The sequence below is a fragment of the Mustela putorius genome, unplaced genomic scaffold (assembly GCF_011764305.1).
Source record: "Mustela putorius furo isolate JIRA1106 unplaced genomic scaffold, ASM1176430v1.1 tig00537227_pilon_pilon_pilon, whole genome shotgun sequence".
NCBI lineage: Eukaryota > Metazoa > Chordata > Mammalia > Carnivora > Mustelidae > Mustela > Mustela putorius.
Genome location: NW_025422368.1, coordinates 36,461,445 through 36,483,005, shown reverse-complemented (window position 1 = coordinate 36,483,005; position 21,561 = coordinate 36,461,445). Strand labels below are relative to the sequence as shown.

At 37.6% G+C, this 21,561-nt stretch overlaps 2 protein-coding genes and 1 pseudogene across 2 annotated transcripts; all 3 read right to left on the bottom strand.

Moving 5' to 3' along the window:
• Nucleotides 1-1,418: 1,418 nt before the first annotated feature.
• Nucleotides 1,419-1,516, bottom strand: LOC123390078 (annotated as a pseudogene).
• A 604-nt stretch (nucleotides 1,517-2,120) lies between these two features.
• On the bottom strand, nucleotides 2,121-3,056 carry LOC101680171 (taste receptor type 2 member 7-like). The gene has a single exon (XM_004755870.1). The coding sequence runs from the start codon at nucleotides 3,054-3,056 to the stop codon at nucleotides 2,121-2,123; it is 936 nt and encodes a 311-aa protein (XP_004755927.1).
• Nucleotides 3,057-19,482: 16,426 nt separating this feature from the next.
• LOC101670827 (taste receptor type 2 member 43-like) lies at nucleotides 19,483-20,406 on the bottom strand. Its single transcript, XM_004755846.1, has one exon. The coding sequence runs from the start codon at nucleotides 20,404-20,406 to the stop codon at nucleotides 19,483-19,485; it is 924 nt and encodes a 307-aa protein (XP_004755903.1).
• Nucleotides 20,407-21,561: the final 1,155 nt, after the last annotated feature.

Genomic DNA, 21,561 nt, shown 5'->3' with positions numbered 1-21,561 from the left:
AATGACAGATGTAAGTTTTGGTTTTAGTCTCGATTGGACTTAATGTATGAGTGACTATAGCAGCTGTGGACTCTGTCTAAGGTTTTATCCTGGAAAAAGATAACTCAACAAAAAGGGTTGTAGGAGCCATAATAAGAAAGAATAAATTTGCTTTCTGCTTTCATGCTATTAAGTCCAACTTTTTTTTTTTAAGATTTTATTTATTTATTTGACAGAGAGAGAGATCACAAGTAGGCAGTAGGCAGAGAGGCAGGCAGAGAGAGAGGAGGAAGCAGGCTTCCCGCTGAGCAGAGAGCCCGATGCGGGGCTCGATCCCAGGACCCTGGGATCATGACCTGAGCCAAAGGCAGAGGCTTAACCCACTGAGCCACCCAGGCGCCCCTAAGTCCAGCTTTTTAAAGATAAATTTCACTTATATCTCACCTAGGCAAAGCTTCCTGTATATTCTACCCCCTTAAAATGTCGGTACCCCATATATAAATTGAACTTCCCAAAGAAGGAGCCAAAAGCAAGTGATCACTCATTTTGCTAAGTGAGATAAATTACACAGAGAAAGACGAATACTGTATGTTACTTATATGTGAAATCCCAAACATCTGAATTTATAAAAAGAGAGTAGAACGGTGGTTACCAGAGGCTAGGATTGAGGATTTGGGGGAATTTTTGTGTAATGGTATAAACTGGCAACTAGTAGATAAATAAATTTGTGAGGTCTAATGCGCAACATAGTCATTATAGTCAACAACATGACTTATAAACTTCAAAGCTGCTAAGAGACCAGATCTTAATTGTTCTCAACACAAAAAATAAATCATAATCATGCAACATGGCAGAAGTATTAGCTAATGAATCACAGTGGTAATCATAAGACAATATATAAATGTATCCACCCAACACACTGTACACCTCAATTACACAATGTTATACGTCAGTTACATCTCAACAACAACAAAAAATAATTCCGCCCCATTTATTTTCCTATGATATATTCTATAGGCCTTTAAAACAACATATTTCTGAAAAATAAATACTCTTTTTCTCATATACCAATGGAAAGTCAAACAGTAAACCCAAATCCTCTTGCTTAAAAAATAAAACACCAAGAGAGAGAAAAGTGAAATAAATAAAATAGTTTATTGGGGAATAAACTTTACTGGGGGGGGGTGGGGAAAGCAAGTGATCTCTGTCAATACATGAGATTCCTGATAACCCAGCACTAACGAGTAATGCTTAGTACCAAAACTGGTACCATACTTGAGGAATGAGAAAAATGTAAAACTATTTTGCATTGTATTTTCTGTGTTTTTTACCCAACAAAATAACTTCTACTGTACCCTCTACTTTGAGTTTTGTATCTTTTTTGGGGGGAGATACCAAATTACTTTATTTGAAGGAATGGTACAAATGAAAGAAGTTAAAAACATATGGAATGCTTCACGAATTTGCGTGTTATCCTTGCACAGGGCAATGCTAGTCTCTATATCATACCAATTTTGCGCTGCCGTGTGATCACGCCTTGTATTTTCTAAGTCATGTGTTTTCTTTCTTACTCATTTACTTGTTTGAGACCGTCTTTGGTATATATTTAAGAAATAGTAGGGTTCTCATGGGTTCTGTAACTGGACTTCCAGGAGCATATTTTAGATAGTAGCCGAAAATTTGTCATACCAGTTCATTCCATGTTCATTCTTTCCCAAATACAATTTTAAGTCATGGTTAGCCATCAGCCACAGGTAATAAGTTGTTAGAATTCTGAAATATTCATTTCATGATTTGGGGGGTTTTTCTGTCTCTGAGACTTGCTACACTTAATTTTTTTACAGTTGTAATCTAAGCACAAGTAAATTACTGTCTTCTCAAAGTCTATTTGTGTCTCTCATCAAATCCCCACTGTCTTGGTGATATGTTCTAATTTTACTATTAATTATATCAGCATTATTCTGATGGAAACACAGCAAACTCTTCTTTCTTTTAACTTCTTCCAGACAGATATTTCCAATAAGGTTCAGGGACCTACCACAGAACAGTATAAAAGAAGTTGAAGGAAATAAAAGAAAGGTACATGGAGTTCTATTCACGATCTTCATTCTTCAGAAAATCACAGTCATTTCAGGCATGCTTTATGGATTTGCAGATTTCCTGACATTCCTGCACCACCTCAGCTTCCTCAGGACACAGAGAGAAGCCTGTTTCAATTTGCTGTTCCATAAAATCAGAAGGAATGGATGGCCAGATGGATAGGAAAATACAAACATATAAGCAAACATTTTTGCCACCAAACTGTCTAGCATGACATAGACCAAATATATTATAATATTGCTCAACCAGTACATAAAGAAGAAGAGTAGGAATGAAATCATAGACTTCATGGCTCGCACATGGGCCTTGGTGATAAGATCCCCAGAACCTGTGCCCTTCATCCGCCTGGTGTGTTTCCATAAGGAATGGATCAAAAGGACAAAGGAAGCCAGAGACACTCCAAAGGGGATGATGAACATTATGTTCAGGACTATATTAGAAGTTAATAAATCATATTTTCTTACTGTGAAGTTCAATGTCTGATTGCTGTCAGGGTTTACCCAGGTTTTGATCAGGTTCTTAAATACTGTATCCTTAAAAAGCAGGGACAAACAGAAAGAGAGGACCGCTCCAAGGACAATAATGAGAAGCAGTCTGTGAGTTCTCTGTTTTATCCAGAAGAAAATGGGATTGGAAAAGTTGGCTATCTTAAGCAAATAGAAGACACTGAGACAGGCGGTACAGGTTATGCAGAAATAATTCGATCCTGTCCAGAGGATTTCAAAAATCATCAGTTGATTGTCATTGTAGCATATTTCCTCACAAATTATGTCTATACCTATGCCTAGCATTATTATACAGAGAAGAAGCATTCTGGAAATAGCTAAGCAGGTAAGAATAAAGTCAATCAAGAAGAACTTCCAGCTCCTGATCCAATCAATACAGTTAACCAATATAATGAACCCATTTCCCAAAAGCCCCGCTATGAATTCTCCAGCAAAAATCATCGTAAATACATTCTTGAATGTGCTTGCCATGACTGCTGTCAGGAAATCTCTGTCTTCAGTACTTCACTGATCTGTAAATTAAGTAATTTGCAAATTACAGATTTGTGGATCCAAAACTTTAATGTTCAATACATTTCTTTTTCCTGGACGTTCATAACCACTGGCAAAGAAAAGAATGCCTCCAGTACACCCCCAAAGTCTTAGTTAACGTTGGGAAATCGTCTCTCAAGTTCCAGGCTAGTGATTTTCAAGGCAAATAACAGATTACCTGCTCCCATGACTCTGATTATAATTTCTATGTAAAGCTATTCATTAGGATTTGAATCCTGGTTTGTAAAAACACAAACCAGAGCTAGATTTTTACATATTTTTACAATGTCTTTTATTTTCTTTAAGAGTTAGACATTTTTTTGATTCATTGACCTTTGATTTGTTGACCTTTTTTTAAGAGTTAGACATTTTTGGGAGCACCTGGGTGGCTCAGTGGGTTAAAGCCTCTGCCTTTGGCTCAGGTCATGGTCTCGGTGTCCTGGGATCGAGCCCCGATTCAGGCTCTCTGCTTGGCGGGGAGCCTGCTTCCTCCTCTCTCTCTCTCTGCCTGACTCTCTGCCTACTTGTGATCTCTCTCTGTCAAATAAATAAATAAAATCTTTAAAATTTAAAAAAAAAGAGTTAGACATTTTTTGATTCATTATAAGCTAGACAGAAAGCACCAATCTAGAAAACAGAGTGACTCGGTCTTCTGTTCTGAGAAATAAGCAAAGGAGCAGGGGAAAGGCTTGCATGGAAAATCAAGAAGGGAGCAAGAGAGAGCTGGGGGAGATGTTATAGGCTACATTGAGTCTGAGTCCTGTGGAGGGAGAGGGAAGGCAAGAAGGTAGGTCTTGGTCGCAGAGCAGTCCTAAGAGAGTCTCAAGAAGTCCAGTGGGACTTGGCAAGCCCACAGAGCCCATCAGAGGTGTCCCAAGCCTCGTGGGAGTGACCCTGCCACTGACTCTCTGCCCAGCTCAGTCACTGGCGGGGAGCTGCTCATAGAAGGGTCGCAGAGCATAGGAACATGGGCTGGCCAGCTATTAAAAGCAAAAAAGCAAAATCTCCTGCCAAACCCCAAAAAACCTCTCCAGGAAAGGTAGTAGAAAAAGAAAACCACTTTATTAAACCAGAATCGGATACACCTCATGGAAACTTAAAAAAGCAGAAAGAAGTCTGACCCTTTTATAGAGTGCAACAGATACTGTCCGTATGTTCTCAAGGTAAACAATAACTAGTCCTCAAGTAAGGAGACTTGGCATCGTGGTTGAATACAGGCAATTTAGCCTCAGTTTACCTGGGTTGACCATCTATGTTAGCTAATTGGCTCTCTACAAAGGAAAAATTAGTGTTTATATTTATGACAGGAGGTAGTTTTGCCACTTGGAGTCAGGAACTCGCTGAAGTGAGGCTCCTACCCTCCCATAGACACTGGGAGATATTGAAAACCCTAAGGAGTGATTGTGGAAGCAGCCCACAGGTCAGCAGCATTCCTGTTCTCAGGCTTTGGAACACAGGCTTTGGGCCTGGTAGAAGTAGGATCCCAGACCCAAGGGGCAGAGCATGAGTTAGGAGCTATGGAAGGATGTGACCCTCAGTCCCCACCCCGTTTCTGCACCTAGCGACTGGAGCCCCAACACCCCACTCCTCCCTTACCCCATGACTGACGCCCTGCGTGCCTACCCATAGGGGAGAGGGCAAGCCTGCTTCAGTATATTTGCCATCCCTTTGTACTCCGCTCCCATGCTGGGAAGCATCTGCCCTTGCTTTCCTCATTAAAAAAAGCAAAAAAAAAAAAAAAAAAAAAAAAAAAAAAAAAAAATTAAAAAAAAAAAAAAAAAAAAAAAACCATGAAAGCCAAGTGCAGGTTTCAGCGGCTGCTGCTCTCCCTTGCAGAGGCAGCCCTGCGAGGCTGCTCAGATTGGTGTTGGAGAACTTTCTTTCAGGGCGCAATCACAATTAAACCTCTCATTTTAATTTGTATGTGCCCTTACGTAGCCAATGAGGATCCCTTAGGTCAGAGATTTATGGGCACGTTTTCCTCATCACCACAGACAGCAGGCACCTTATAAGTCAGATTGATTGTTCATTTTTTTGTATTATAGATTCTAAGCGAAATCATAAAGTATTTGACTTTCTCTGTCTGACTTATTTCACTTAGCATAATATTCACAAGGTACATTCATGTTGTTGTAAATGACAAGATTTCATTCTTTTGTTTAATGGTAAAGCAGTAGCACATCTTGTGGTATATATACATGTAAACATATATGAGGGAATACGACTACATTCATTCACTAATGGACACTTAGACTACTTCCATAGGTCAGCTATTATAAATAAGGCTGCAAGGAACATTTGGTGCATACGTCTTTTCAAATTAGTGTTTTCATTTTCTTCAGATAAATACCCGAAAGTGGAATTGCTGGATTGTATGGTAGTTCTATCTATAATGTTTTGAAAAACCCCCATACTGTTTTCTAAAGTGGCTGCACCACTTCAGATTCCCACCAAAGGTGTCTGAGGATTCCCTTTTCTCCACATCCTTGCCAACATTTGTTACTTCTTGTCCTTTTAAATATAACCATTCTGACAGGTGTGAGGTGATATTTCATTGTGGTTTTCACTGACATTTCCCTGATGTTGAGTGATGTTGAGCATCTTTCATGTGTCTGTTGGCCATTGGGGTGTCTTCTTTGGAAAAAAGTCTGATCATATCCTCTGTCCTTTTATTCAGAGCATTGGACTGGGTTTTTGTTGTTGTTCTTATTATTGAGTTGTATGAGTTCTTTATGTATTTTGAATATTAACCCCTTATTGGAGACATGTTTTGCAAATAACTTCTCCCATTCGGTAGCATGGGTACTGTACATTACCTTTATATTTTGGTGATGGTTTCCTTCATCGTACAGAAGATTTTTAGTCTGATGTAGTTTCATTTGTTTATTTTTGGTTTTGTTATCATTCCTTTTGGAGTCAAATCCAAAAAGAAAATATCATTAAGAGCAACATCAAGGAGTTCATTACCCATATTTCCTTTTAAGAGTTTTATGCTTTCTGGTCTTAGATGCAAGTCTTTAATCCATTTTGAATTAATTTTTCTATACAGGGTAAGATAGTGGTCCAGTTTCATTCTTTTGGAAGTGACTGTCCAGTTAGCTTAGCAAAATTTATTAAAAGATGTTCCTTTCCCTATTATATATTCTTGCCTTCTTGGTCATAAGTTAATTGACCATATGGGCCTGGGTTTATTTCTGCACTCTCTGTCCTGTTCCACTAATCTATATGTACATTTTTATGCCAATGCTATACCATTTTGAATACCATACTCTTGTAATAAAAATGTGAAATCAGGGATCATGAAGCCTTCAGCTTTGGTCTTTCTCAAGATTTTTTGACTCTTTGGATCTTTTACAGCTACTTACAAATTTGGGGTTTTTTATTTCTATAAAAAATGCCATTGGAATTTTGATAAGGATTACCTTGGGTCTGTAGATTGTTCTGGGTAATATGAACAATTTGACAATATAAATTCTTCCAATCATGAGCATAGAATATGTGTATTCTGCCACTTTGGGATGAAACGTTTTGTATGTATCTGTAAGTCCATCTGCTCTTTTATGGTAAGTCTGTCGGCAGCAAGTGCTCTTAGTTTTCTTCCATATAAGGAATTGATTTCCTCTTTAGTACTGAAGAATATTTTCACTTGATACAGCATCCTGGATTGACAGTTCTTTGCTTTTAATACTTTAAAAGTGCTCTGCCACTCCCTCTAGTCTTCGTGGTTCCTAATGATACTTCCACTGATATTCAGATTGTTTTCCCCTATAAGTAATATATTATTTCTCCTCCACTGCTTTCAACAATTTTTCTTCATCTTTAATTATGAGAAATTTGACAATTTCCAGTGTAGATTTCCATATATATATATATCCTGGTTGGGGTTTGCTCAGCTTTATTAACCTGTAGGTGTATATCTATTGCCAAATTTGAAAAGTTTTCAGCCATTATTTCTTTGAGTAGATTTTCAGCTCCACTTTCTTTCTCCTATTCTTCTGGGACTCAGATGACAAAATCATTAAGTCATTTGTTATGGTCCTTCATGTCCTTGAAGTTCTACTTGTTTTCTTTTCACTTATTGTGCCTTGTGCTCTTCAGGTTATATGATTTCCATTAAGTCACACTCAAGAGCATGGACTCTTATCTCTGTCACTTCCTTTCTGCTATTGATTAAACCTGTCATTTTTAAATTTCAGATTTATGTTTTTCAGTTCTAAAATTTAAATTTCATTCTTTTGTATAGGTTCTGTTTCTCCACTGAGAAAATATTTTCTGTCCATGTATTTGGAAAGTGTCTACTTTTACTCCATAGAGGATAATTGTAACAACTGTTCCGTGTTCTTTGTCTGATCATTTCCATATCTAAATTATTTGAGAGTTAGCATTGTTTGATGGTTTTATTTCTTGAAAATTGATCTTTTTAAAAATATACAAGGATTTGCTCTCTTTCTGATACCAAAAGTTTTATAAGGAAAATTTTGGACATCAGAGAATAAAGGCACTCACACTAAATCTTGATCTACCCACTGGCAGCAAATGGGAGGGGAGTTTGTCCCCCTGACACATTCTCCTTCTTGCAGTTTTCCTCTGGATGACTCTCTCTGGCACTTATGAGACAAAAGTATATGTACATAACATCCTACTATACATACAGATGAAAAGTAACAAAAAAAAAAACAAAACCCACACTGAGTAGTCCCAAAAGGTCCAACTTTTTTTAAGGCAATGTTTGTTCAAAACTTACCAGTCAAACCCAGTCAGCTCTTCTTTTCTTTTCCATAAGAACAGCAGAGTTAAAATATCTGCTTGTTCAGGGCTATGATAGGAGGTCCTGATATCTTCTGGCTGCAGATTTGTGGAATGCGAGAGAATGAGGCTAGCTTGAGAAGAATGGCTAGAGCATCCAGGGAGGCTCTTTTTCCTCTTGTCCTAATGTCTGCCTCCTTTTCAGTGCATCTCCCAGGGTCTGTAGAGTCTGCAGACTCAGGGTTTCTCTTTTTCTGTCCCTTCACACACCACTGTGGCTCCATCCTCTATTCCCTAGCACCAGTGTTTATTCCTGTGCCTGGCAGGTTTCCTCCCAGGCCCCCAGAACTGAGTAGGATGGGGATTTGAGCTCCTGTACTCAACAGCGCCATGAAAGTTTGCATTCTTACCCTTCTTGGCATTTTGAAACATATTTGGATGAGTTCATAAGGTCTTTAGAGCAGAGAAATCTCAACCTCAACCCAAATTCTTTAAGAAACAGAGGTCAGAGCTGAGGGGAAGAACGGATCAGAGATATCCAGATAAAATATCTCTGTGCCAGTAACAAAACACATTTACTTTTGAATTCAAACACTTCAGTGGCTGCTTATGGCTCAACTGAATAAATTTCCAACATTTTAGTTCTACCAAAAGGTCTGTACCAGATCTGGGGAATCCTTAATCCTCTATCTATAGCAGAGAGCAAAAACTAAAAGTGCCATTTGGGTGGGAGGCTTGTTTCAATACTACCAGCTTGCTCAACTATTAACCACTTCTCAATCTTACTCATTAATAAGCAACAAAATGGAAGATACTTTATTGACTAAATGGCTATGCAGTTTGGTTAATATGCCAGCTAATGATTCCTATGGACTTCCTCAAATACTATTAATCAGTCTGCAGAGCCCTTGAACTTCTCTCTGGAAGGCCATGTCTTTGTCACTGCCCCAACCTTATTGTCAAAATTATTGTAAGCTAATAAATTAGCCTGCCATTTGTAGTACAGAAGACATTAGACTATTTATTACTCAGAGAAGCATTAGCCAGAGGAACATCACGGCACTGGATTCCCTAGTTTCAATCCTCTTAGGGAGGGAAGATGACAGCCAAATATCATATGTGTGTGCAGTGAGGGGCAATAACAGAAGAATCCTGAAATCAGGAAATTCTGATCTTATAAATTCTGACCACTGTGGATGATCTATCTTCCCTTCTGGGGGAAAGAAAGAGACCTTATCCTCACACTGGAATGTAAGCAAATTTCTCTGGGGAGAGAAGGAAACTATCTTTAAACAACTTGCCCTTTGACCAAGAGAGACACACCATTTTAAAATTCTAAGACTTTAGGCCAGCACCAGGTTTAGAAGGAGGCAAGAGAGGCACCTAGGGCATAAAATTTAAGGGGGTATTTAGTCAAGTGCGGAGCATACACTTGAGGGGCCGTGAGACCAAGCAGCTTATTAATCTTTGCCCCCTAGTTGCCTTGCATACCTCCCTCTAGCCCTGACCCTGGTCTTGCTGTTTGCTAATCAATCATGCTCTTTACTCAGAAAGGAAGACCACGGCCATGCAGAAATGCAATAAATTCAGGGAGGTTTTTCTTCTAATGCCTGTCACCAAGATCAAGTTTACATAAGGTGCTCGAGATTGTGGACTCTACTGAATCACAGCATCTATCATGGCCTGTGACAATGACATCAAATTACCTATCCTCTAATCATCATACAGTCAATCTAGGGTTGCCTATACCCATAATATTTCTAGTGCTAAGGAAGGAATATTAAATTTTTTACTTAGAGAAGAGGTGAGGCAGTTACAATTTCAGGATAATCCTGCTTAACTTCTGCCTCCTACATTGCATTGTTAGTCATTATTCAGTCTGGAAGAGACTGCTCACAAAATGTACAACTATTGAAGACATTGGGCAACAGCTGTCAACTGAGTCTTTCCATGTATTATCTAGAGTTAGAGATTATTTATTCTGAACATCCTTGCTAACAGGTATTTGTCAAGATTCTACTGGTTTCCTGGGGCAAATAATACATTATATGTTAATAAAAATAGTTAATAAACTATTAAAAAAAGATTCTACTGGTTTCTCCATGAAGTGTCACAGCTTTGTCCTCTAGATTTCAAGGTCACTCGACCACTACTAGGAACTACTTGTATGATCCTTTGGGCGATTCCTTGTCATGAGTGAGTTACCTTGAAGGTCAACATAAAATAGTCCCCGATATTTTATGAAATACTCCAAGGAAACATAGGAAGACTTCCAGTAGCTGGAATAAGTTCTTTCTCTTCCAATATTCTGGTTTTTTCCTTTACATGTCCAGTTTTCAACAGGACTGCTAATTACAGGTAGGGAATATAATTTTCAGCTAACTTTCCTTCTTCTTGGCATTATCTGTCCATCCAGTTATCCAAGATCCCAAGTTTAAGTCTACTTCCTCCCAAACTTGTTGCTAAGAGTACTATGAATCATTAGCGACTTATAGCATAAATGTTGATGTTTTCATCCCAGTATCAAATTCTTATATTTTTGTCATTATTCTCTCTCTCTCTCTCTCTCTCTCTCTTTTTTTTTTTTTTGCCAGAAAGTAGCTTGTGATTATGATTTGTGGGTCTGAAAGGCAATCTGGACGCTGCCATCAATCTATGTTAACACACAGGATTAAAATAATCAAAGCAGACTCATGCAAATCAAATAAATATCTCACCCCATGCCAACATTTACTAGTGACTAAAAGAAGCCAGCCAAGGGGCACCTAGGTGGCTCAGTTGGTTAAGCACCCAACTCTTGATTTCAGCTGAGGTCATGAGCTCAGAGTCCTGGGATCGAACCCTATGTCAGACCCTGTGTCAGGCTTCACTGTGCTGAGCATGGACCCTGCTTCAGATTCTCCTTTCCCTCTGCTCCCCGCTGTTCTTGCTCTCTCCCTCTCAAAGAAGAAGAAGAAAAAGAACAAGAACAAGGAGAGCAACAAGAAGAAGAAGACAGGCAAACACAGATGTAGCATTTCTTGCTGGAGGACCCTAATCTATCGAAAGTGGCTTTTAAAAAGTCTCTTTCTCTCATGTTAAGATGTGTTTTAGTTTGGATTGAGAGATGAACTCAAAGTGGAAAGTGGGGACAGGAGGAGGTCTGTAATGAAGTAACACTACCCAACTCAGCCACTCAGGTGCCCTAATTTTTAAAGATTTTATTTATTTATTTGAAACAGAATGAACAAGAGAGAGAGCATGTGTGGGATGGAGGAGCAGAGGGGAAGTGAGAAGCAACCTTCTTGCTGAACAGGGAGACTGACAGTGGGCCTCGACCCCAGGATTCTGGGACTATGACCCTCGCTGAAGACAGCCACTTAACCAACTGAGCTATCTAGGTGCTGCCAGGGATTTTAAATAAACATATTCTAAAATGAACTGCTGGAAAGTCTCAAACCCTGGGCTATATACATAATGCTAACCCCAAAGACCCCTCCATGCACTTGGCCTGAAGTACATTAAAAACATGGGAGAAAATATGTGAATCTCACTTTAAGACTTTGTCAATATGTAATTTTTAAAATAGTAAGCAAAATAATTTTTAAGGTGTCATCACTATTGAAAGAGAAATATATAAACTAATAAAAGGAAACAACAGTACACAAGAGATAATGATTAGAGGTATGAGCGCTTTTAAAAATGTAGTACCAAGTTGAACGAATCCAATTTTTTAAAATGAACAAAATGTTGACTCACATTTCAGTAGTGAAGACCTTTACCTTAAAATATTATTTTGTTGATATCAGTGTGGCTCTACAACTTGTGTTTGGTTGGTATATTGGTATGTTGGTATAGAACTCAGCTTCATATTATAAAGCTAAATAAATGAGTAAAATCATATTAGTGATTTAGCTAGAAGTTTATCAACTAACAAAACCCAAAGTTTTGGGTTTTAACATTTTGGTAAAAAGTAAAAAATTATTTTGGTTAAAAAAAAATTAGTTTGCACACCAAATGCACATAACAAATAGCATGGAGGATCTGGGGAGATAGAGAGGAGAAGGAAGTTGGGGGAAATTGGAAGGGGAGGTGAACCATGATAGACTATGGACTTTGAAAAACAATCTGATGGTTTTGAAGGGGCGGGGGTGGGAGGTCGGGGTACCAGGTGGTGGGTATTAGAGAGGGCATGGATTGCATGGAGCACTGGGTGTGGTACAAAAACAATGAATACTGTTATGCTGAAAATAAATTTTAAAAATTAGAAAAAAATGATGCACAAGATTAATATTAGGGTTTTGTCATTAACCAAGAAGGAAAGAATAAATACTGGAAAGCATCTAGCAGTCCTTTGGCCATTTGCATTCTTATATCTTTATCCATGCATTTTCAACCATTTTTCATTTATTTCTTTTAGGTTTAACTCTTGCATAGGATAAAATATATAAAATTTATAAACATACAAAATATTTAAGATTTTATTTTATAAAATATCATATATACATATACCTAACATGTTTGTTAATCTAAAATTTGGGGGTTTCATCACAAAAGCCAACACCAAAAATAATAATGATTATTATAAATAATCCAAAAAAGAAGTAAAATAATCATCATATGCAAATGACATCACTTTCTATCTGCAAAAGTCAAGAGAATGAGCCTTAAAAGAGCACATGTGACAATTTAGTAAGGCAACTGGCTTCTAACTCAACAAACAAGCAAATAAATACAATGACCTTTTTGTAGACACATTAACCAGGTACTAAATATCACAGATAAAATTAAGAATTATTAATATAAGTACCAGATTTGCATATTTTTATATGCTTTTCCCACTAGATACCAGATGTGGCTATAAGCAGCCTGTCCCTGTTGATAATTTGACTGAGTTTGGGGAGGAGCCTCACTCTATTCGGGATCATGCTAGCTCTGTGCTTGCATCCTTATGCACCACGAGGCAAGTCATGAAATACCTCAGGAAGTCAGTTTCTTCACATGAAAAACAGTACTATGCACGTGTGAAGTATTAACAAGTAATGAAGTGTGCAGGTTAACTGACACGTAAATATCATAACTTACTCTTTTTAGTGGCTACCTGTTACATATGCTCACTTTTTGTTTTATTTTGTAGCTAATGTTTTTTATTAAAATGTCTCCAAAATGCACATAGAAAAGGTGTCTGGCATATATTTATTCAATAAATAGATGAATGAATGAATGATCCTCATCAAGAGGACAAGAAAATCTATTTCAAATACAAAGGCTTTACTTTGAAGAGATTTCTTTGTGAATGTAAGCCATGGGTCAAGAATTTTTTATTTGTGGGGTGCCTGGGTGGCTCAGTCATTAAGTCATTAAGTCATTGACCTGCCTTTGGCTCAGGTGATGATTCTAGGGTCCTGGGTTTGAGCCCCGCATTGGGTTCCCTGCTCAGTGGAAAGCTTGCTTCTCTTTCTCCCATCCTCTCTGTTTTTGTTCCCTCTCTCATTGTGCTTCTTACTGTCAAATAAATAAAATCTTTTTTTTTTTTAAGAATTTTTCATTTGTAAAAAAAAACAGATCCTGTCATACTCAAGATTTCACAATATTGAACACAGGGCACGTGACCATGATTGTCTCTCTTTACTCTGCCCTTTGAACTTAATTCATTCTAAATTTTTTACCTATGTAGCTTTCATTGCTGTCGTACAACCAATATTGATTAACATATAAACAGATTCAAATTTCATGCTAATCATTTGTTACTCGGGAGTTACTCTAAATTTCTGTACTATAATCTGTTGTTTCCCATTCACCAGCAAAATAGAGGTACTTGATAAAATATAACAAAAATACCAATCTCCCAGAAAGTTATACACAATTAAAAGACTATCATCAGGGACACCTGGGTGGCTTAGTTGGTTAAATGTCTGCCTTTAGGTCATGATCCCAGGGTCCTGGGTTTGAGTCCTACATCAGGATCCTTGCTCAGCAGGAAACCTGCTTCCCCATCTGCCTGCTGCTCCCCCTGCTTGTGCTCTCTAGTGCACTCACTCTCTCTCTCTGACAAATAAATAAATAAAATCTTAAAAAAAAAGTCTATCATTAGCCAATCAGCCAAGATTTGGTAATCTTACACATTAAAATTAAAATGTACTGTGTTACATATTTAAAAGCTATATTGGCAAATACAATTTGTATCCAAATATAAATTATATGTTCTTAATAATGGTAAATGCAATTCAAGAATCCTCGACTGTGAAACTAATAATATAGAAAGAATAATTAGAATTAAGCAGCTTCATGATTCTGAGAAATTTCTTAAAATTTTTTATTAATTCATCTGCTTGAAAAACAAAATGACAAGAGCACAACATTAAACCAAGCATGAAGCCCCTCTAATGAGAAGCTCTGTGCCACTGAGCAAGGCGTACATTCAAAAAGCCACCATGACTTGAGGGCGTGAGTACATGTACTCCACACAAGGGTGGACTGCATGGAACACAAATCTATGTGCTTTCTCAGATTCCCTTCACTGCCTCCTCTTCTTTTGGTCAGTACCATGCTGGAGCCAGATTATCCTTCCATTTTTGGATTTGAAAGCAACACTACACTGTGGGCTATGAAATGTGGCTTTCAAAATGACCACCAAGGTGTTAATCCCACTTTGGTAAACCCTGGCCCATGGAAAATAGAAGACAAGAATGAGCTGATTAGATACATTCCCCTCTCCTCTCTCTCTTCCGTGGACTAATGCTACATGTGGTTCCTCCTTGGAACCTCTTGGAAAAATTGTGTGCCATGTGCATCCATATGCATCCATATGCAGACTACCATATTGTCTCTTGACACATTGTAAGAGGCTAGCTGCCAGAGTGACACAACACAGCACAACCTTCTACATCTTCTCTTGTCTCATTTCCATATGTTCTCCCTATTACTGTCCCAGACTCAACCTTCCAAAATAAATGTCATCATTTTGAGCCCTGACTTTGATTGGATTTTAGAGGCCACAGGATAAGATAGTCAATGAGATATACAATCATTATTTACTTACTTTATGTGAGTTTATACAATAAAAATTGTATTTGGAAAGGGTATAGAAAATGTTATGTCAAAAATAACATTTTACTAAGGCAGCTGAGTTAGTAAAACAGTTACTAACTCAGTTTTAATAAATCAAATACAATTTTTGTGTATCCAATACCCAGCTAGAAAAAAATCATGTAAAAAGATAACATTTGCAATAAAGAAAATACAAATGTACAAAATCTTTTATATGCTTTTTAAAAATTATTGTGATAGATGTCTAACAGACATTGTACCTTGTTTCCACTTCACACATATAGAATAGTCATACCAAGGCAATATTCTAGTGATAGTTTCCCTAGGAAATATGGGATAGCCAGTCTTCTGCTCTAAGAAATGTAGATATGAAACCAGAGCTGAGAATGCATGGCATCTGAAGGTTTTATGACACATTTTATTTTCATTGGTTTCCCAGTTTTCAAAAAGTTCACACATTCATTCATTAACTTGTTCATTAAAAAAATCATTTTTTAAAGATTTATTTATTTATTTTTGAGAGATACAGAGAGGGAGACAGACAGGAGCAGGGGGGATGGGGAGGGAGGAACAGGCTCCTGGTGGAGCAAGGAGCCAGATGATGCTGGGCTCCCTCCCAGGACCCTGAGATCATGACGTGAGCGGAAGGCAATGCTTAACTCTGTGAGCCACCCAGGCATCCCTAAAAAATCATTTTTGATCAACACGTTTTTTTAAATCTTTTTTTTTAATTTATTTTTTATTTTCAGCATAACAGTATTCATTATTTTTGCACTACACCCAGTGCTCCATGCAATCCGTGCCCTCTCTAATACCCACCACCTGGTACCCCGACCTCCCACCCCCCCCGCCCCTTCAAAACCCTCAGATTGTTTTTCACAGTCCATAGTCTCTCATGGTTCACCTCCCCTTCCAATTTCCCCCAACTCCCTTCTCTTCTCTAACTCCCCCTTGATCAACACTTTTATGACTGGCTTGTAAGTTTTAAGAGTCAGCACTAGATAAGATCTTCCCTTTTTCGAAGTGTATGTTACACTAGGTGAGAGAGATAATAAACAGATACAGCAGATGTGAAGATGATTTATCTTAAGATGTAGAAAATTGCTACAATGCCTAACACCAAGAAATAACGGTCATGCAGAATTCTGTTGTTGAGCAACTTTACATATTTCTTTACTACAGTAGAACTCTCTATCACTGAATATGCCAACACATACTCACATACTCTCATTTCATCGTTTTCAAAGATCATAATATAACATCTCTTTAAGAAACCCCCTTTAATTTTTACATGGACTTAACAGGTGCCACTTAATGTATGCAGAAAGGTATATTGAATTATAGTCCATAATTTCTTTACTATTCTTATAGTATTTTTTTGATGGGGAGTATTTAGGTCTTTACTGAAGTTTTAAAAGAATCTTAAAAATGGAAGGTGTTTGAGTTGTTTGATGATTCGAGACCCAGAGGTGGTTTAAGAGAAAACTGAAATATTTGAAATCAGATCTCAACTTCAAATATGGTCAGTCTTCATTCAAAAACTAGAAGCAATGGCTTTTCTCACTGCATATGGAAACTCATAACAGCATTAAAAAGAGGTCATGAGCAAGATACAGCATCCGTTCCTGATTAAAATGCTTCAAAGTATAGGGATAGAGGGAACATTCCTCAACTTCATAAAATCTATGAAAAACTGCGAATATCATCCCCAATGAGGAAAAGCTGACAGCCTTCCCTTTGAGATCAGGAACACGACAAGGATACCCACTCTCACCACTCTTGTTCAACATAGTATTAGAAGTCCTAGCAACAGCAATCAGACAACAAAGAGAAATAAAAGGTATTTTATACAAAATCAATGTACAGAAATCAATTGCTTTCTTATACACTAACAATGAAAATACAGAAGAGGAAATTAGAGAATCAATTCCATTTAGTATAGCACCAAGAAACATAAGATACCTGGGAATAAACCTAACCAAAGAGGTAAAGGATCTGTACTCAAGGAACTATAGAACATTCATGAAAGAAATTGAAAAGACACAAAAAGATGGAAGACAATTCCATGTTCATGGATCAGAAGAATAAACATTGTTAAAATGTCTATACTGCCTAGAGCAATCTATACTTTCAATGCCATTCTGATCAAAATTCTACCGGCATTTTTCAAAAAGCTGGAGCAAACAATCCTAAAATTTGTATGGAATCAGAAGAGACCCCAAATTGCTAAAGAAATGTTGAAAAAGAAAAACAAAACTGAGGGCATCACGTTGCCTGATTTCAAGCTTTATTACAAAGCTGTGATCACCAAGACAGCATGGTACTGGCACAAAAAAAGACACATAGACCAGTGGAACAGAGTAGAGAGCCCGGATATGGACCCTCAACTTTATGGTCAAATAGTATTCAACAAACTAGGAAAAAATATCTAGTGGAAAAAATACAGTCTCTTCAATAAATAGTGTTGGGAAAATTGGACAGCTATGTGTAGAAGAATGAAACTTGACCATCTTCTTACACCATACACAAATATAAACTTGAAATGGGTAAAAGACCTCAATGTGAGGCAGGAATCCATCAGAATCCTAGAGGAGAACATAGGCAGTAACCTCTTCAACATCAGCCACAGCAACTTCTTTCAAGATATGTCTCCAAAGGCAAAGGAAACAAAAGCAAAAATGAACTTTGGGGACTTCATCAAGAACAAAAGCTTCTGCACAGCAAAGGAAACAGTCAACAAAACAAAGAGACAACTCACGGAATGGGAGAAGATATCTGTAAATCACACTACAGACAAAGGGCTGATATCCAAGATCTATAAAGAACTCCTCAAACTCAACACACACAAACAGGCAATCATGTCAAAAAATGGGCAGAAGATATGAGCAGATACTTCTCCAAAGAAGACATACAAATGGCTAACAGATACATGAAAAATGTTTATCATCATTAGCCATCAGGGAGATTCAAATCAAAGCCACATTGAGATACCACCTTACACCAGTTAGAATGGCCAAAATTAACAAGAGAGTAAACAACATGTGTTGGAGAGGATGTGGAGAAAGGGGAACCCTCCTACACTGTTGGTGGGAATACATGTTGATACAGCCACTTTGGAAAACAGTGTGGAGATTCCTCAAGAAATTAAAAATAGAGCTTCCCTATGACCCTGCAATTTCACTACTGGGTATTTACCCCAAAGATACAGATGGAGTGAAAAGAAGAGCCATCTGTACCCCAATGTTCATACTAGAAATGACCACAGTCACCAAACTGTGGAAAGAACAAAGATACTCTTCAACAGACGACTGGATAAAGAAGATATAGTCCATATATACTACAGAATATTATGCCTCCATCAGAGAGGATGAATACCCAACTTTTGTAACAATACGGACAGGACTGGTAGAGATTATGCTGAGTGAAATAAGCCAAGCAGAGAGAGTCAATTATCATATAGTTTCGCTTATTTATGGAGCATAAAGAATAACACGGAGGACATGGGGAGATGGAGAAGAGAAGGGAGTTGGGGGAAATTGGAGTGGGGAGATGAACCATGAGAGACTGTGGACTCTGAGAAACAAACTGAGGGTTTTAGAGGGGAGGGGAGTGGGAGGTTGGGTGAGCCAGGTGGTGGGTATTATGGAGGGCACATATTGCATGGAACACTGGGTGTGGTGCATAAACAATGAATTCTGGAACACTAAAAAGAAATTTAAAAAATGAAAAATTTTTTTAAAAGATGTCATGAGCATGTTTCCTTCATATTATCCCTGTTGTAGAACTCAGTTCTTCCTAAGCTTTTCATCTTTTTTTTTAACTTTTTATTTTTTATAAACATATAATATATTTTTATCCCCAGGGGTATAGGTCTGTGAATCGCCAGGTTTACACACTTCACAGCACTCACCAAAGCACACACCCTCCCCAATGTCCACAACCCCACCCCCCTTTTCCCAACCCCCTTCCCCCCAGCAACCCTTCAGTAGAGTTTATTATACACATATATAAAATTTACTTGCAATATGTTTACTTGCAATATTTGTACAACTTTCTTAATCACAGCCCTAACTGCTCTTTATTAACCATGAAATAAGAATTTAGGGTTGAATAATATCAACCCCAAACATTCACCTCACTGCGTGATTTAGAATTGAATATTCTTACCATGCAGAAGACTGGATATTCAAACAATGAAATCTAAACACACAGTGATAGAAATTACAATGAAAAAGAGCAATGACATCCCAGATAACTTGTCAGTTATGAAAAATGCATAATCTTCATTCATTTCATCATACCTTTGTGAATGTATTTGAAATACACATGGCTTCATAATTCTCTGGAATTTCTTATAATAATATGCATAATTAGATTGTTTACCTGAAAAAAATTGGCAAGGGTATATTATTTCCAATCTTTCTTACATTTTTCATACATACACATATATACTTTCAAGTGATAAGCTTAAGTAAGACTTTTCTAAGTAAAACTCTGAAAATTACTCAATTACATACACTACGGAAAAACCAGTAGGAGGTATAAAGTGCTAACAACCTTCAAAATATACACAGTGCCACTTCTTACTGGTCTATGGAGTTGAGAGTTTCTGTTCTTTCAGCCAGTACTTCCCCTGATACAAAATAGACAGAAAGACCTGTTTTAGCTTCTTGTTTCCCCAGATCAGGATAAATGAGTGGCTTGAAGGATACACAAATCCAAAAGTTTGGCAAAACACGTAGAACAGTTTGGTCGGCAGCCACTCAGAACTCCAGACAGTGACAATTAGAGTCAGGAAGTGACCAGCTAATAGCAAGAGAAAGGAGATCACAGTCTGCATGGCTCTTATGTGGACCTTGGTGCTGGGATCTTGGCATCTTTTACCACCAGATTGCATCTTCTTGAGATGTTTCCATAGGGAAAAGATTAACAGCAGAAAAGATGCCAGCGATATAGCACAGGGCACAAAGTTTGCTAACGTGAATACAGTCATATTTGAAAGGCATGCAATGTTCACCAATCTGGATTGTCTAGTGATGTTTCCTTCATATTCCTTCGTCAGCTCATATATGCTTACCACCGCAACATGAAAAACCAAAAAGAACGAAGACACCAACAGTATCACAAGAATTACACTTTTAACTCTCCACTTGAGGTGAAGAAAAATAAAGCTAGAGAAATTGGCTATTTTGAACAAATAAAATATGCTGAGGCAAGTAGCAAGCCAGACACTAAAATGATTGCTTGCCGTCCACGCAATATGAACCAGAAGTCTTGTTTCCAATCTAAATAAATCTGGATTCAACACAGTTCCATACCAATTTATTAACATTACGCAGAGCAAACCGATTCTGGAGATCGCCAGAGCAGTGAGAATTTGATCAGCTGAGGACATCTTTTGTCTCTTGACCCAGTCAATGCAGTTCACCACCACTATGAAGCCATTGGCAAAATTTCCTAGAACAAATTCTGTTATTATGAGGATTTCTAAAATGTTCAGTAGAAAAGTTACCATGTCTAGAAAGAAGAACAAACCAAAAGTCAAGTCTAATGTTACTGGTTGTGGTTCCTTGAATATTCTGACCTTATGTTCTATAGGCTGCTGATCTCTGAGTGTCCAGGAAAGTTCTTGTTTCTTTTAAATTCTGTGATCAATGTCAAGAAGGAAAGCACCAGGGTATGCTAATAGATGAGCTCAACGCTGTCTAGATGAAAAACCATAGTTATTCCTCAAACAGCTCAAATTAACTTCTATCCATACACTTTATGTCTTTGCTGTAGGCTGGAAAACTCATAATGAATGCTAAAATGAAAGCTAAATTCTCATTTGCTAACATGCAAATAAAGCCGTATTGTCTTTCAGTGTTTTGCCATTTTTTTCTTGTTAACCTCTTCATAATTTGTGTTCATCGACTCTATTTGTTGTAGAGTAAAACTGAAAAACCCAAAACACAATATACAGCATCTTAATTGTTAGATAAAGCTCTATGCCCAATGTGAGGCTCAAACTCACAACCCTGAGATCAAGAGTCACATGTTTTACTGAGTTAGCCAGCCAGACATTTCGTGTCCTATAATTTTCAAAATGAAAAAGGAATTTCAGGGAGATCATCCAGGTTTAAATCCATCTTTCCTCTCATTCAGGCTTTTTAGTCCAGTATTTGTAGTTACTAAACTATCTCTCATGGTTAAGTCTTTGATAAAGTTTCTCTCTTGAGTCTATTTAATATTTAAGTATTATTTAATTAAAACATTCAGAAATTTTCTAATATCCCTTGGAAACTTCAAAAGAACATGGCTTTCCACTGTTGATTCTAGACTTCTCTATTTATAAATATTCTGTTTGCCTTCAGTTTGATTCATTGTTGATTACTTAATATTTTAAGATTAATAGATGTTAAAATTAGCCTCTACCTTTGGATTTTATTCAGCTCCAGCTTTTATACTATAATATAACTCATTTTAGCAGAGGATCTTAGAGTTGGACTGCCAGGAAGGAAAACCCAGATTCTTTGCATCTTATGTTTCTAATCTATTTTAAAATTGATTTCTGCCAGGGCACCTGGGTGGCTCAGTCCGTCAAGCATCTGCCTTCAGCTCAGGTTATGATCTTGGGATCCAAGATTGAACCCCACAAGGGACTCCCCACTCAGCAAGGAGTCTGCCTCCC

Bases quoted from the DNA above. Each gene is read 5' to 3' on its own strand.
- LOC101680171 (XM_004755870.1), bottom strand. From the start codon at position 3,056: ATGGCAAGCACATTCAAGAATGTATTTACGATGATTTTTGCTGGAGAA.
- LOC101670827 (XM_004755846.1), bottom strand. From the start codon at position 20,406: ATGGTAACTTTTCTACTGAACATTTTAGAAATCCTCATAATAACAGAA.